At 42.9% G+C, this 17,542-nt stretch overlaps 1 protein-coding gene across 2 annotated transcripts in view; it reads right to left on the reverse strand.

Annotated features, from left to right (window-relative positions):
• Positions 1-16,377, reverse strand: part of LOC122560259 (microtubule-associated proteins 1A/1B light chain 3A) — a 35,600-nt gene extending 19,223 nt beyond the window's left edge. The window contains exons 1-3 of one of the 2 annotated variants that reach the window (XM_043710762.1): positions 16,228-16,377; positions 12,542-12,597; positions 2,819-2,925 (exon numbers count right to left, since the gene is read on the reverse strand). In XM_043710762.1, the coding sequence (XP_043566697.1) occupies positions 2,819-2,925; positions 12,542-12,597; positions 16,228-16,267 (203 nt within the window). In that variant the 5' untranslated portion in view covers positions 16,268-16,377. Of the gene's footprint in view, positions 1-2,818; positions 2,926-12,541; positions 12,598-15,726; positions 15,869-16,227 lie in introns of those variants that run through there. The other variant, XM_043710761.1, reaches the window with a different exon arrangement.
• Positions 16,378-17,542: the final 1,165 nt, after the last annotated feature.

Genomic DNA, 17,542 nt, shown 5'->3' on the forward strand with positions numbered 1-17,542 from the left:
GTTTGTTCATAGAGAGTAGTGTACAAACTCAGCCCAAATGGTACATGCTAAAGTTGATGTACCTAGCAGCCATATTGTGGGTCTACCTACAGCACATCACATGGTTCAAGAAGGCAGCTCAATACCACCTTCTCAAGGGGCAACACTCACATCCCATGAGCAGATACAAAAAGCCACCTCCTACTACCACACGTTTCTGTGCTGTAAAACTAGAGGTGTGTACATTGTACCATAGTGTGTTGTAATCAGGGTTTCGTACACGCTTCCCATAACTTATCTGCTTTTCAATTCCCAAACCATGAGGAAAACGCCAACAATCTGAAAATTTGACAGCACCGATTAACATTCACCATAGAACTGAGTCTTTAAAAGGGAGAGAAGGAAAATTATACATAGCGACAAGGAAGCTGGGAAGTTTAAAATGTGTAGTCTGAATATAAGAAATAGGACACAAGATTAGTCCATACTCCTCCTCCAACCATTTAATAAGATCATGGCTGATCACCCTCCTCATTTCCACTACTTTGTCCTAGACCTTCATTCCGTTAGTTTTCATTAATTTAATGAGCACCCATAGCTCCATGGTGTATAAACTTCCAAAAGATAGAGAACCCACCAAGTCTTGGCCCTAAACTGATTTAGACGCCTAAATGTTAAATTTTCCAGCCACAGGAAACAGTTTCTCAACATCTACCCTATCAAGCCCTTTGAAAAGTTGTTATGTTCAATTAGATGACCTCTCATTCTTCTAAATACCAGAAAGCAGAGGTGCATTCGACTCAATATCTCCTTTCAGACAACTCCCTCATCTCAGGAATCAATGCACTGCAATTCCTCTCAGGCTTGCTTGGATAATGAGACCAAAACTGTACATACTATTCTCATCAATTGCGTTGAGACTTCCTTACTGCAATAAGCCAACCCCTTTGCTGTAAAGGCCAACAGATCACTTGCTTTCCAAACTACACACTGTACCTACATATGAAATTCCTGTGATTTCTGAACAAAAGCAACCAAATCCATGTGACTATTGACATTAATAATTTTATATTTACAATCTTTCTAAAATTTGGTTAACATTTAAGAACAAAATGATTCAGTTGAAATGGAAAACTCAGGCAGGTTGGTCTTGTACTGTTTTCAGTCTTGATTCAAGAGCAAACTTATACATTAACAACATAAACACTTGCTCTGTTTACATGGAGGACAAATGATTCTCTAATTAATAACTGTGCCAACATTTCTTTACAAAAGATCAGTCAAAACCAAATAACTGCATGACTCGACTCTGAGCACAAATTAAAAAGGTCCTCTGAATTTGGGTTGGTGATTTGATTAGGGACTAAATTAATAAATACAAGGAAATTCTTCAGAGAACAGAATCTAACACCTAATCCAGATGGAGATCAGGACTGTTTCAAACCCTTTTTAGTTTGAGCTCTTACCATGCTTGAACATAAGAAAACAACTGCACTGCTTCAATGAACCGAGAACAGTGTACACACCTATGCAGGGATTAGTACACCAGAGTTTAACAGCTGAATCTAATGAGCCTCATAAGGCATTGTTATCAAGGCCAATGCTGACAGTCACTTAGGGACAAAAGTGCCACTCGAAAAATTGACATCAGTCACATGTTGATTTTGTGTCCTCTGAATTCATGGCATTTTCTCCCTTCTTTCCTCTTGCCTTCCCTTCAGATTTGGACACCTTATTCCCCCCAACATATCTCTCTCATATATCACACACACGAGTTGAACAGATGACTGCAGATCAAATTGAACCATTCTTCTGATGCAACATTCTGTGAACCCAGATATTTAAGATAACACACGTCGATCTACAGGGCCCACTCAAAGAGCCGAGTTTGAAACAGTCAAAATAGAAAACAGGAGGTCAGCAAGAAGGACAGATGTTAAATTTAAATAGAAATGTTATCCTGGAGAAACTAGAGGACAAAGAACAGAAATGTGAAACCATGACAATCTCTTGATTCTGAATTGAGGGATTTAAAAAAAAAATATACATCATAAATGCAAACCATTTTAAGGAAGGTGTTCTCTAATATCTCGTCCAATGGACCTTGCTATTGAAAGGGACACAGGAACAGAGGTAGGCCATTCAGCCTGGATTAGCAGCATTGATGCTTTCAACTGCAAACATCTGCAGGCAGTGTCCACAAAACCCAAACAAATTCAGTCCTTGGGACAACAAAAAGATAACTCCAGAGATCCTCACTGGCAGGGAGGAGGATCAAGTATGCTGAACGTTTCCCCAGCCTCTACATCACGTCACAGGGCACAATTACTGTCAGCCACAAGTGAGGAAGAGAGCCACTCTAGTCTTCAGTGAATGGCAGATGCTTTGTGCATGTGCTTATGTGGTGTCCAAACCTCAGTCATAGCTTTTTTTTTTAAAAAGAAAACAGGTTTCCCATGTCAGTTCCTCACTTACAGTGAAGCATTCCATTCAAGCTATAAACATACATAAAGAAACAAAAGGCACAATGACCCACAGTGAACATCCATCCACTGTGCTGTCTGTATGGGTTTAAAACTGATATTTCAAACCAAAGGGGTATCATTTAACATCGTGAATCTCCACACTGCAGATGCTTTGGCTTCTCTTTACTGGGAGAAAGTGAGGACTGCAGATGCTGGGGATCAGAGCTTAAAAATGTGTTGCTGGAAAAGCGCAGCAGGTCAGGCAACACCAAAGGAGAAGGAGAGAAGGGCTTATGCCCGAAACGTCGATTCTCCTTCTCCTTTGATGCTGCCTGACCTGCTGCGCTTCTCTTTACTGGGACAGTGACACTCACCGAATAATCTTGACAAGTTCACTCATGTTGACATGGTCGGGAACTAAGAATTTGGTCTTGTCTAGCACAGGCAGCTGCTTTTCCCCCTTGTATCTTTCAATAATCACCTATTGACAAAAGAGATTGAAGGTGAAGATGCAGATATACACTTTTAATTAAAACAATAAAATGTTTTATTAAAATTGCAGCATATTAAAAAAAGGTATTCAGAAGCTACAGCAGAATCACCATTTCCCTTTGCAACAAAGTAACCGCCACCTCTCAGTCTGTTCTCTTTTGTTATCGACAATGACCATTTCTTGGATTCCAACATGGCTTTGGAACCAGTTTAAAAACCGATGAGGCTTTCTACAGTATGGCCAAGGATGAATTATCTGATTTAGTTGGAACTGTCCGGCCTTTCTGGCTTGTTTTTTGTCCTTAGCTGTTGGAAGGCGCTAAGAACATGACTTCAGATTGCCAGCCAAGCAGTTCGTTCTTATATATTTTTTATCTCAGTCATAGAGTATGGAGTTATACAGCACGGAAACAGACCCTTCAGTCCAACTCGTCCATGCTGACCAGGTATCCAACCTAATCTAGTCCCATTTGCCAGCATTTGGCCCCTATCCTGCTAAACCCTTCCTATCCATATACACATCCAGATGCCCTTTAAATGTTGTCATTGTACCAGCCTCCACCACTTCCTCTGGCATCTCATTCCATACACTCACCACCCTCTGCGTGAAAAAGTTGCCCTTTAGCTCCTTTTTAAATTTCGCCCCTCTCACCCTAAACCTATGCCCCCTAGTTCTGGACTCCCCCACGCCAGGGAAAATACTTTGTCTATTTAACCTATCCATGCCCCTCATGACTTTTATAAACCTCTGTAAGGTCACTCCTCAGCCTCCAACACTCCAAGGAAAACAGCCCCAGCCTGTTCAGCCTCTCCCTATAGCACAAATCCTCCAACCCTGGCAACATCCTTGTAAATCTTTTCTGAACTTTTTCAAGTTTCACAACATCCTTCTGATAGGAAGGAGACCAGAATTGCATGCAATATTCCAAAAAAGTGACCTAACTAATGTCCTGTACAGCTGCAGCATGACCTCCCAACTCCTGTACTCAATGCTCTTACCAAACGCATATCAAATGCCTTCTTCACTATCTTATCTACCTGCAAATCCACTTTCAAGGAACTATCAATCTGCACATCAGTGTCTTTGCCACAGTTAGTGACTCACCAGCATTTCATCGTGAAATTGCTGAATGTGATTTACAACTCTATCAGAACGCCTATGGTTAACTAAGACTTTCCACAAGGCCTCTCAACTTACCATATCAAAGGCTTTTATCAAGTCACAGGCACACCAAAGTCCCACCTGTTGTTTGCAACCTTTCTCTTGCATTTGTCGGAGGGTGAAGATGGTTGCAAACACCACAGCCCTTCCTGAAATCACAGGCAGGTTGCTGACGCAAAGGCTTGGAGGATTCCACTATTTGTATTTGGAGATAATGAGTTCAAACAATGTCCATGGACTTAATGGAACTACCAGCCTTGATAATCAGTCCCACAAAGACCAGGAAGCTTTGCCTGGGTTGTTCATAGGATTTGCTTGCCCCGTTGAATAAGGAGTTCTACGTTAATATTGACAGAAGACTGAAATTGCAAATTACAGAGTCATAGAGATGTATGGCACAGAAACAGACCCTTCGGTCCAACTTTCCCATGTCGACCATATACCCTAAACTAGTTTAGTGCCACTTGCCAGCACTTGACCCATATGCCTCTTAATCCTTCTTATCCATATATCCATCCAGATACCTCTTAAATATTGTAATTGTACAAACACCACCAATTCGTCTGGCACCTCATTCCATATACATGGCAACCATCTCTGTGAAAAGTTGCTCTTTAGGTCCTTTTTATGTTTCCTCTCTCACACTCAATCTATGTCCTCTAGTTCTGGACTCACCCCACCTCAGGGAAAAAGACCTTGTCTATTTATCCATTCCCGGAGAAAGTGAGGACTGCAGATGCTGGAGATCAGAGCTGAAATTGTGTTGCTGGAAAAGCGCAGCAGGTCAGGCAGCATCCAGGGAGCAGGAGAATCGACGTTTCGGGCATAAGCCCTTCTTCAGGAATGAGGAGGGTGTGCCAAGCAGGCTAAGATAAAAGGTAGGGAGGAGGGACTTGGGGGAGGGGCGTTGGGAATGCGATAGGTGGAAGGAGGTTAAGGTGAGGGTGATAGGCCGGAGAGAAGATTGCAGGTCAAGAAGGCGGTGCTGAGTCTGAGGGTTGGGACTGAGATTGCATGATTATACGCACCTCTATAAGGTCACCCCTCAGCCTCCAATGCTCCAGGGAAAACAGCCTCAGCCTATTCAGTCTCTCCGAATTGCGAAACCCTCCAACCCTGGCAACATCCTTGTAAATTTTTCCTGAATTCTTACAAATTTCACAACATTCTTCCTATAGGAGGGAGACCAGAACTGCACGTAATACTCCAAAAGTGCCTTAACCAGTGACTTAGGAGCAGCACGGTGGTTCAGTGGTTAGCACTGCTGCCTCACAGCGCCAGGGACCTGGGTTCAACTCCTGGCTCATGTAACTGACTGCGTGGAGTTTGCACGTTTGCCCCATGTCTGCATGGGTTTCCTCTGGGTGCTCCGGTTTCCTCCCACAATCCAAACATGTGCAGGTTAGGTGAATTGGCCATGCTAAATTGCCCATAGTACTAGGTGCATTAGTTACATTAGGAGAAAGTGAGGTCTGCAGATGCTGGAGATCAGAGCTGGAAATGTGTTGCTGGAAAAGCGCAGCAGGTCAGGCAGCATCCAGGGAACAGGAGAATCGACGTTTCGGGGATAAGCCCTTCTTCAGGAATGAGGAAAGTTTGTCCAGCAGGCTAAGATAAAAGGTAGGGAGGAGGGACTTGGGGGAGGGGCGTCGGAAATGTGATAGGTGGAAAGAGGTGAGTTCATTCCTTGTGGTTGGAGGGTTCCTAGGCGGAAGATAAGGTGCTCTTCCTCCAACCGTCGTGTTGTTGTGGTCTGGCGATGGAGGAGTCCAAAGACCTGCATATCCTTGGTGGAGTGGGAGGGGGAATTGAAATGTTGAGCTACAGGGTGGTTGGGTTGGTTGGTCCGGGTGTCCCAGAGGTGTTCTCTGAAGCGCTCCGCAAGTAGCCGGCCTGTCTCCCCAATATAGAGGAGGCCACATCGGGTGCAGAGGATGCAATAGATGATATGTGTGGAGGTGCAGGTGAATCTGTGGCGGATATGGAAGTTTCCTTTGGGGCCTTGGAGGGAGGTGAGGGGGGAGGTGTGGGCGCAAGTCTTGCACCTCCTGCGGTTACATTAGTCAGGGGTAAATGTGGGAAGATGGGTCTGGGCAGGTTACTCTTTGGAGGGTCAGTGTAGACCTGTTGGGTTGAAGAGCCTGTTTCTACACAGTAGGAAATCTAATCTAATCAATGTCCTGTACAGCATCAATATGACCTCCCAACTCCTATACTCAATGCTCTGACCAATAAAGGAAAGCATACCAATCACCTTCTTCACTATCTTATCTACCTGCAAATCCACTTTCAAGGAACTATCAGTCTACACCCCAAGGTCTCTTTGTTCAGCAACACTCCCTCAGACCTTAACATTAAGTGTACAAGTCCTGCCCTGATTTGTCTTTCCAAAATGCAGCACCTCATTGATCAAAATTAAATTCCACCTGCCACAGCTTAGCCCATGGGCCCATCTGATCAAAATTCCATTGTAGTCTGAGGTAACCTTCTTCACAAGTCACATTAATTCAATGTTATATAGCCCAACTAGGTCTCTGACATTTGTTTTTGCTCAAGAGGACAGTTTCTATTCGGTAAATTTAAGACAGAGGGCACGGAAACAGACCCTTCATTCCAACTCGTCCATGCCGACCAGATATCCCAACCCAATCTAGTCTCACCTGCCAGCGCCTGGCCCATATCCCTCGAAACCTTTCCTATTCATATACCCATCCAAATGCCTTTTAAATGTTGCAATTGTACTAGCCTCCACTACTTCCTCTGGCAGCTCATTTCATACACATACCATCCTGTGTGTGAAAACGCTGCCCCTTAGGTCCCTTTTATATCTTCCTCCTCTCACCCTAAACCTATGCCCTCAATTCGGGACTCCCCCACTCCAGGCAAAAAACCTTGTCTATTTATCCCATCCGTGCCCCTCAAGATCTTATAAAACTCTATAAAGTTGCTCTCTGGGTCCCTTTTATGTTTCCTCTCTCTCACTAAATCTATGCCCTCTATTTTTGGTCTCTCTCCACCTCAGGGAAAAAGACCTTGTCTATTTATCCTATCCATTCCTCTCATGATTATACACACCTCTATAAGGTCACCCCTCAGCCTCCGATGCTCCAGGGAAAACAGCACCAGCCTATTCAACCTCTCCCGATAACTCAAAGCTTCCAACCCTGGCAACATCCTTGTAAATATTTTCTGAACCCTTTCAAGTTTCACAAAATACTTCTGATAGGAAGAAGACCAGAACTGCACGCAATATTCCAACAGTGGCCTAACCAATGTCCTGTACAGCCACAACATGACCTCCCATCTCCTGTACTCAATACTCTGACCAATAAAGGAAAGCATACCAAACACCTTCTTCACTATCCTATCTACCTGCAACTCTACTTTCAAGGAGCTATGAACCTGCACTCCAAGGTCTCTTGGTTCAGTAACACTCTCTAGGACCTGACCATTAAGTGTATAAGTCCTGCTTAGATGTGCTTTCCCAAAATGCAGCACCTCGCATTTATCTAAATTAAACTCCATCTGCCCCATCTCAAAGATCCCATTGTAATCTGAGGTAACCTTCTTCACTGTCCACTACACCTTCTATTTCGGTGTCATCTGCAAACTTACTAACTATACCTCTTATGCTCACATCCAAATCATTTATATAAATGATGAAAAGTAGTGAATCCAGCACCAATCCTTGTGGCACTCCACTGGTCACAGGCCTCCAGTCTGAAAAACAACCCTCCACCACCACCACCAACCTCTGTCTTCTATCTTCAAGTTCTGTATCTAAGTGGCTAGTTCTCCCTATATTTCATGAGATCTAACCTTGCTAACCATTCTCCCGTGGGGAACCTTGTCAAACGCCTTAATGAAGTCCATATAAATTACGTCTACCACTCTGCCCTCATCAATCCTCTTTGTTACTTCTTCAAAAAACTCAATCAAGTTTGTGAAATGTCTTTCTCCTTGTGCATGGGCAATCACATGTCGCCTCTCCCTAATCAGTCCTTGCCTTTCCAAATACAAATACATCCTGTCCCTCAGGATTCCCTCCAATAACTTGCCCACCACTGACATCAGGCTTACTGGTCTATAGTTCCCTGGCTTGTCCTTACCACCCTTCTTAAACAGTGGCACCACGTTAACCAACCTCCAGTCTTCTGGCATCTCACCTGTGACTATCGATGATACAAATATCTCAGCAAGGGGTCCAGCAATCACTTCTCTAGCTTCCCACAGAGTTCTCTGGTACACCTGATCAGGTCCTGGGGATTTACCCACTTTTATGCATTTCAAGATATCCATCACTTCCTCCTCTTTAATATGGACAGTTTTCGAGATGTCAGCATCTATTTTCCCACATTCTATATCTTCCATATCCTACATGTTTCAAGACTTCTTGGACTTTGGTTTTTATGTATGTCTGAAGTTCTAAATATTTCTGTAGCCATCATGATTTCTTTCAAAACAGTCTTCAAGGCCTACTTTTAGAATTAATAAGTTAGGTGGTTTTGTAGGGTTTTACCACTGAAAAAGATAAACGAGCTCCAGTTTAGAAAGTCACGGTTTTTTTTGTTAAGCTCTCAATAAACAAACTATAGTTTAGAATGTTTTTGTTTAAGTTTCATTTTGAGCTTTGAGTAGTCCTGTGAAATCATCGGATGAAGACAGCTGTATGGACCTGGGCTCTTGAAAATGGAAGCATATTGTGAAACTAAGTTATCTGAGATTAAAGAGTTAGTTTGGCTTGAAGGAGAACTTACAGGTGGTGGTGTTCCCACGTACCTGCAGCCCTTGTCCTTCGAGATGTAAGTGGTTGTGGGTTTGGAAGGTGCTCTCTTGGGATCTTTCCAGGAATTTCTCCACTGCATCTTGTAGATAGCCCACACTGCTACTATTGTGTGTTGGTGGTAGAGGTAATGGAAGCTTGTGGATGTGGTGCTAATCAGGTGGGCTGCTTTGTCTTGGATGGTGTAAAACTTCTTGCATGTTTGTTGGAACTGCACCCATCCAGGTCAGTGGGGAGTATTCCATTTCACTCCTGACTTGTGCCTTGTTCATGGTGGACAGGCTTTAGGGAGTCGGTGGCAGTGTGTGTTAGTCACCACAGTTTTCTAGTCTCTAACCTACTCTTGTAGCCACTGTGTTTATGTGGCAAGTCCAGTTGAGTTTCTGGTCAATGATAATCCCCAGGATGTTGATAGTGGGGGATTCTGCAGCAGTAACACCATTGAACATCAAGATATGGCGGTTAGATTGCCTCTTATTGATGGTTATTGTCTGGAATTTGTGTTGCATTTGCTATCATTGCCCAGACCTGACTATAGGAATTTGGACGTGACATCAAGGCTGTACAAGACATTGGTGAGACCTCTTCTGGAGTACTGTGTCCTGTTCTGGTCACCCTGTTATAGGAAGGATGTTACTGGAATGGTTCAGAAGAGATCTACTAGGATGTTGCCAGAGATGGAGGACTTGAGTTATAAAGAGAGGCTGGACTTTTTTCACTGCAGTGTAGGAGATTGAGGGGTGACATTATTGACATTTATAAAATCATGAGGGGCGCAGATAGGATGAGTGGCTGTGTTTTTTTTCCTATGGTGGAAAATTTCAAGAAAAGGGGACATATTTTGGAGGAGAGAGAAAGATTTTAAAAAGGCATGGGGTAATTTTTTTTTATAAACAGAGAGAGTGAACTTCTCGAGGAAGTGACAGATGCAGGTACAGTTACAATGTTTAAAAGGTATTTAAATCAATACATGAATAAGAAATGTTAGGAAGGATATGGGCCAGGTGCAGGCAAATGGGACTCGTTTAGTTTGGGCTTATGGTTGGCATGGACTGGTTGGATCCAAAGGGTCTGTGATCGTGCTGCATGATCTATCTCAAATGACCAATCCTATTGCAAATTATTTTAATAGCCACGTTCAGAGTATATAGGCACTACAGGATATGCCAACTAAGAGAGAATGGCCTTAAATTAGGCCATATTATGAACTCAAAGCCTCCAGTCAACTAAGTAATGACAAATTTGCTGGTGATTTTACAGGCTAAGGAAAGAGAGGAACTAATACTCTGATCTAACAGTCTTTTCAATCTCTTCTGAGATGCAGAAAGTGTGATTAGAGAAGGACATCAAGTGGCACACTGAGTCAGTGATTAACACTGCTGCCTCAAAGTTCCAGGGACCCGATTCAATGCCATCCTTCAGGTTTCTGTGGAGTTTGCACATTCTGCCAGTGTCTCGGGGGGGGGTTCCTCTGGGTGATCCAGTTTCCTCCCACAGTGCAAAGATGTGAAGGTTAGGGTGGATTGGCCGTGTTAAATTGCCCAGAATGTTCGGGGATATGCTGGCTAGCTAGATTAGCCATGGGAAATGTGGGGTTACAGGGATAGGGTAGGAGGGGTGGTTCTGGTGGGGAATGCTGTTCAGGTGGTCAGTGTGGACTTGATGGGCTGAATCGCCTGCTTCCACACTGTAGAGGTTCTATGATTCTTGGAAGCTTTGGTTTAAACCTGACTTGGTCAGAATTGTAGACCCAGTGTTTCATGGAAAAATCTCGGAGATGCCGAGATAGGACAGATGGAGCCAAGGTGACCAGACACTCAGGAAAAATGAGCTCATGACATTTGAATTATAGTCCCAGGAAGACAGACTGTGTCAGAATGTGTAATATTATCTGCTTTTATAAATTTATATGCCAAAATTAAGTTAGAACTCAAAACAACAGGAATAGATAAAGTATCGAGGACTACGTTAATGAAATTATTTGAACCCACCTAACCAAGGGACAATGGTAAACAGCAACTGCTGGGAAAAAGGAATGGATTTTTTTAAAAAACAGCGAAGTCATTGCATTATTGTTATTAATAGGGTCTGGACTTTTGAATCTGAGTCTGCTTCAAACACATACATGGGACAAGTGGTTTAACATTGTACTACACTAACAGTTATCCTCCTGAAATTTCGAAAGCTGGTGATAAAGACGAGTAATGAAAACGGCTCAGGAGCTGAAATGCAGTGTGACTGCACACAAGACCAGTTAGGTCACACTACTCTCTCCATTGTAAACATGGATTCTATGGTTGCATGTGTCTGCCCTACTTTGATGCATAGTTTTGCAAGCTTGCCCCTTGACAGCAAACCTCGATATGTTCAATGGCAACAAACTGTAGAACATGGTTCCACACTTTGCTCCTCATTGAAAACAGGACAAATAATTTGCATGGATACTGCACAAATATACTCACATAGGGAGTATACCATTCAGCTCCTCTAGCCCATTCTGACATTCACTCAAACCATGACCCTCACAAAATCTCAGCTTGACCTCTGCTGAGGGTATCTCCACTAACAATACCTACTCATCCTGGAGTTCTATGAACACTGGCAATTATCCAGCACCTCAACCAAACTGCCATTCTTCATCTGCAAATGAAAATTCCACCGAGGTGGGTTTTAAAAATCTAATTTCGAAGTATACTACCCGCAAGCATTACAGAAACCGAGTTCTCACCAAACGCTCCCTCCCCCCCCCAAAAAAAGGTTAATTACAAACAAAATCTTATTTACGGTATTTTTGTTTTCGAAGTAATTCTAAAATGTCAATCCTCCATCCAATCACCACCACCCCCAAACTCCCAAAACTCCTCCAAAAGGACGCAGTGATTGAAACTCGATTTAAACTAACACAAATGCACACAGTCTGACAATCTTGCATCTTGAAGACTAGCTCCCAGCGCACGCACACACAAATGCAACGTGTAATGTTAAAATTCTGCACTCGCCAGCCAGAGAAGCCTTTGTTTCTGGCAGCTTGATGGATTGTATTGGGTTGAGGGGGTCTGGTTATCACTTAGGTCAGTTTGCACTGGAGCTATCGTGCCTTTAAGCTTCCTTCCCGAAACGCAATGCGGTAAAAAGCAATGAGGTAATGCCGCCTGTGTTTTATTGACAAAGGCAGGGTATTCAGCTCTCCACCGGCACGGAGCACGTCTGCAGAGCGAGGCCTGACCCCGGTCTGTGTGTAGCCGGCACAGGCATAAGGGGCGGGATCGCTTCCCTGTTTGCCACACCCTTATCATGCACACCCGTGCACAGCAAAACTAAAACTGGCAACAAAAGAAACAGCCCAGGAACTATCCATAACATAAAACAAAGAACTGCAGATGCTGAAGATCTGAATCAAAAACAAAGGGGTCACTGAAACCTTAACTGTTTCTCTCCGCGCAGATGCTGCTAGACCTGCTGAGTTTCTCCAGCAATTTCTGTTTTTGTTCCTTAAACTATCGAATTAACCCCGCTCCCCTCCTTTCGCCATAGTTCAGTCATTTGGTTCTCTCCAGCTAGGGTCTAAAACGAGACATTAGATCAAAGATGTCTTTCCGATAAAAAATGTTTTGACATGCAAAAAAATTTTTTTGATCATAGCAATGAAAGGCCACTTACTGGTATCTTGTTAGGGTGCTGGTCTCTGATCTGTTGAACTTCTTTAATTCGATCAGCTGTACCACAAATAAAGACAAGTAAGATAATATTATTCTGAGCTCATCTGTCACTGAGAAAGCTGACTTCTTGAATTGTTCCTTGTCCCAAGCCTACCAAACCCCATGACCTCTACCAACTGGAAGGACAAGGGCAGCAAATAGATGGGAAGACCAGCTACCTGGAAAAGTTCCCTCCAAGCCACACACCATCCTGACTTGGAAATCCATACACATTTCTGGACAGGCATTGGGTCAAAATCCTACAACTCCCCTCTGTAGTACTTCCTCCCCCCACAGACAGGAATCATTCAAATGTTTGATGCCTATCTTGCACGAAAGGAAAGAAAATAATGCTATCCAAGATCAATTCAACTGGGGGGGGGGGGGGGGGAAGGTGGATTTACGGAATGGTATCCACACAGTACAGAATACAGTCTTTGCATCATGAGCTGACATTGGCTATGCACCAGTGCTCACCACCACAACAAATGCAATGCCAGTGAAACCCACACCTCATGAAAGGTTACATTTAAAAATATTAGATTTCAGATACCATCTGTGGGTCATCACAATGTTTGTAATGAAGGTTCCACCTTCTCAACTTCAACTGAAGCGCAGTGACCCTCAGGTTAAACCACCACCAGTGGTCTCTCTCAATAACGACAGACCAGTCCTATGGTGACTTTACAGAATCAGGGTATTGAACGAGCTCAGTACAGTTCTCTAGAAATAGTTGAGTGGATCAAGGTCCTTGGGTAAGATGTGGACATTGTTACAGCCTTTGCAGGAACTGGGAGAGGTTGGGGGTCTCCCACGGTCAAGCACGTCATTATGGGGAAAATTGTGGCAATGTGTTGTCATTACTGATCTGATAATTTAGAACCCTATTACTTTAATTGACCATGGCAGATGGTGAAATTTAAATTCAACAAAAATCTGGAAGTTAGCTGAATGGTGACCATGGAGGCACTATCGATTGTTGTAAAAACACATCCATTTCACTATGCTGTTTAGGGGAATGAAATGTGCCATCCTTACCTGGCCTGGCATACCTGTGTCTCCAGACCCACAACAATATGATTCACTCTTTACAGTTCTCTGAAATGCCACTCAGTCCAGAGCAATTCAGGACAGGCAAGAAATGTTTGATGCCCATCTCGCATGAAAGAAAGAAAATAATGCTGTTCAAGATCAATTCAAATGGGGGAGAAAGGTGGGTATACAGAAAGGGGTCCACACAGTGCAGAATACAGCCTCTGCATCATGAGCTGACATTGGCTGTGCACCAGTGTCTCACCAGGTCAGGTGCTGTGTTGCTCCACATCAGTGGATTGAATGCATTTGGAAGCAAGGTGAAGGAAGTAAGGAAGGTCCTTCAAGGGCCTAGTAGCTCTAGATCTTCATCCACAAAAACTGAAGACAGCAACATCAACAGAATGTGGTGAACAACAAGATTTTATGGCAAGAATGATTGCAGCTTTCAAGGTAATTAACAAGGCAATGTCTTTTTAAAACCTTCCTAACCTTTTAGTTTTTTTTAAAGTGAATTTGGTAAAATGTAGTGATATCTGTCACTTAAGCAAACTAGACAATAAAGGAGCTGAAAAACGTGTTGCTGGAAAAGCGCAGCAGGTCAGGCAGCATCCAAGGAGCAGGAGAATCGACGTTTCGGGCATAAGCCCTTCTTCAGGAATGAGGAAGGTGTGCCAAGCAGGTTAAGATAAAAGGTAGGGAGGAGGGACTTGGGGGAGGGGCGTTGGGAATGCGATAGGTGGAAGGAGGTTAAGGTGAGGATGATAGGCCGGAGAGGGGGTGGGGGCGGAGGGGTTGGGAGAAGGGTTTATGCCCTGCTCCTTGGATGCTGCCTGACCTGCTGCACTTTTTCAGCAACACATTTTTCAGCTCTGATCTCCACCATCTGCAGTCCTCACTTTCTCCTAGACAATAAAGGACAAAATATTTTCTCATTGATCTATTGGATCATTGACAAGCATTATAGAAAAATACAATATATTGGTTTTATAGGGAAAGAGCAATGCATTTACACTCCTACTGTTGAAGGAGAGAGAAAAAGTACAGTATTGCAAACCACAATGTAGTGAGAAAAAAAATCATAATTTACATATAGTCATTCCACTGAGTCTTGTTTTAGCTAAAAATGGAAATTACAGGCTTTTGTGTGAAATCTGAAAATCACATTTAAGAAAGAAATGCCAAGGTTCAACTCCCCTGGTGATAACTCATCTCAAAACTAGGCCTCAACTCAGTAATTGACATAAAATGGAATGATGGTTTCAAATATCTCCACCATCTGCTACATTAGTATGGGAAAGCAGAAACATTTTTTGCTCAAAGTTAGCACATTTCAAAAGATGAATATACTTTGAACCTTAATTAGCTCCTATTATCCTAATTCATAATAACCTATTGCATATACACAATTTGTCACCCTCTTAACTGAAACTGTCTTCATATCAGTTTTTGACTTTTTTATTAAATGATAATTGAATGGTTAAGCAGATAATAGAAAAAACTTGTGTAGTTGCTTTGTTTCACAAATTAGTGCCAAATATGTAACTGAACACAGACTGAAATGATTTCTGCCTTTGTTTTCACCACAGAACAAGTTACACTGGGAGTTCATAGTGAAATCTGTAAAAACAAAATGTCTGGGTCAAATATAAAGATTGAATGTTTAAAACCTCCCAACTTTTATTCCAGTACTTCTTGACAAAATCATTTAGTTTTTTTATAAAGTCTCTTTTTAAACTAGATTATCCAACGTCAAAACAGAATTTGCCAAAATGTTGTAACTACGTTTTGCGTAGAAAACGAAAGATCTGTTTTTAAAAAAAAGTGGGGGGAAAGGAGATTAATTTCCATTGTTATTAAAACAGGGTTTAAAAAGGGCGATTTTACTGTAAAATGGCTTCCAAAGTATGAATACAGCAACAATAAACCCTCACGTCCTTTAAGAAGCCCGAGCTCACCAATTATTTTAAGGTTAGCTGCAGACACAGTTTTACAAAAAGAATGTTACAAAAAAAGGATCAATGATTCACAATATTAGGCTGATTCGTTCCAGGTATTGAGAAAACGGCGAGGAAATAACTGAAATTCACTTCAACAAATAAAATGGTTAAGTACAAAGATTCTGGGGATTAGGTGCGTGCACGCATTGTCCTCGGGCTACCAGGGATCTCAGGCAGAGAGCTTTCCCTTCGTAAGGCAGTTCTGGAGACCTTTTCATCATTGCTGGCTGCAACCGATCCATCTCGTTTTTCTCCTCTCTCTCTGTCTCTCTCCCTCGTCGCCCCTCGCCTCCCCCTCCTCCTCCCCCCCGCTCCGATCTGCCTGTGTCCTCCGAGCAGCTGTTTACAAGAATCCTCACCGATATATCCCCTCCACCCCCAACCCAGTCAGCTGAGAGAAGGTCAAAGGCAAATAAGAGAGAAAAATAAAAACAGCAACAGTCCCGCAGAAGAAGAGGGGGGTAGCGGTGTTAGAGGAGGAAAGACAGAGACACATAACTAAGACACACTCTTCCCCAAGTGGTACATCTCTCCCTCTCTCTCCCTCCCTCTCTCTCTCTCCTTCCCTCTCTGTCTGTTCCTCGGTCGGTCTCCCCTTTGCTCGACGACCACCTACCGAAGCTTCTCCTCTGTTTGAATGACTTATCAGAAGGCATTTTCTGAGCAGGAGAACCCGAGAATAATCAGCTCAAGCGGACGGTGCAGTTCCTGCTGTATCCAAACACAGGGCGATGTAACAAACCGCATCACGTGAACACTTTGACGTCAACGCAAAAGATACTTCAGGGGGAGGACCCGGGGAAGAAAGTGACAAGTTCTCTTCACAGTTTAAATCCCCACCTCTCACAAACACCCCAGGGCAAGGCAGTAAGGGGAGTGGGGAGTGTCTTCGTTTTATTTTCGATTGAACGGTATTCGAACGAAACACAACCATCTTAACTTAGAGCATTACTTACATTCAACGAGAAAAGATTGTTAGTTATCCTGATTTTAATTTTTACACAACTTGCTCGGCAGATAGTGTACTTTGTCCGCTTGCAGTGATAATATAAAATATCACGCCGTTAGTTGATCATAGTCGACACATTGGATAGTATCGGTCTCTTCACTTTTTGTTGATCTCTTTAGTTAAAGCGTGTGTTTTTTTTTAAGAACAGAAATTGCTGGAGAAACTCAGCAGGTCTGAAGAAGCGTCACTGGATCTGAAATGTTAACTTTTTCTCTCTCCACAAGTGCTTCCAGACTTACTGAGTTTCCTCAGCATTGCCCGTTATTGTTTGTTTCAGATCTTCAGCACCCGCAGTTCTTTGTTTTATTTTAGGTTTGTTTTTGTTTCTCTCTGGTGACTCAGTATTTGGGTGAGGTCACAGAGCCATTCGGAATACTAATTAACGCTTTGACGCGATACTGATAACTGACATTGCTAAAGTGACTTAATTCTTCATCTGCCATTTCCAGGGTTTGCTTTAAAATGGGGTTTGATAAAGATGACATGGTGACGATGTGGGGGAGACATCAATATGACAGAAATTTAAGATAGTCGTCACTCCAGTAGACAATTGAGAATAAACGTCTTTATCCAGAGTGACTAGAACATGCAGAACCCAAAGGAGGCAATAACATGGGATGTTATAAAATTGCTTTTTGAGTTGTGAGTCACTAACAAGGCCAATATTTATTGTCCATTCCTAATTGTCTCTGACCACAACCTTCTTGAAGCATTGCAGTGAATGTAGTGTTTTCTGTAGCGGTTTTGTACAATTTATTAGCTTGCTACAAAAAATAGAAATGATTGGAGAAACTGGGCAAGTCTGGCAGCATTTGGACTCAAAATGTTAACTCTGCTTTCTCTCTACAGATGCTGCCAGAACTGCTGAGTTTCTCCAATTATTTCTGGTTCTGTTTCAGACTTCCAGCATCTGTAGTTTTCT

This window comes from Chiloscyllium plagiosum, chromosome 20 (assembly GCF_004010195.1).
Source record: "Chiloscyllium plagiosum isolate BGI_BamShark_2017 chromosome 20, ASM401019v2, whole genome shotgun sequence".
Taxonomy (NCBI): domain Eukaryota; kingdom Metazoa; phylum Chordata; class Chondrichthyes; order Orectolobiformes; family Hemiscylliidae; genus Chiloscyllium; species Chiloscyllium plagiosum.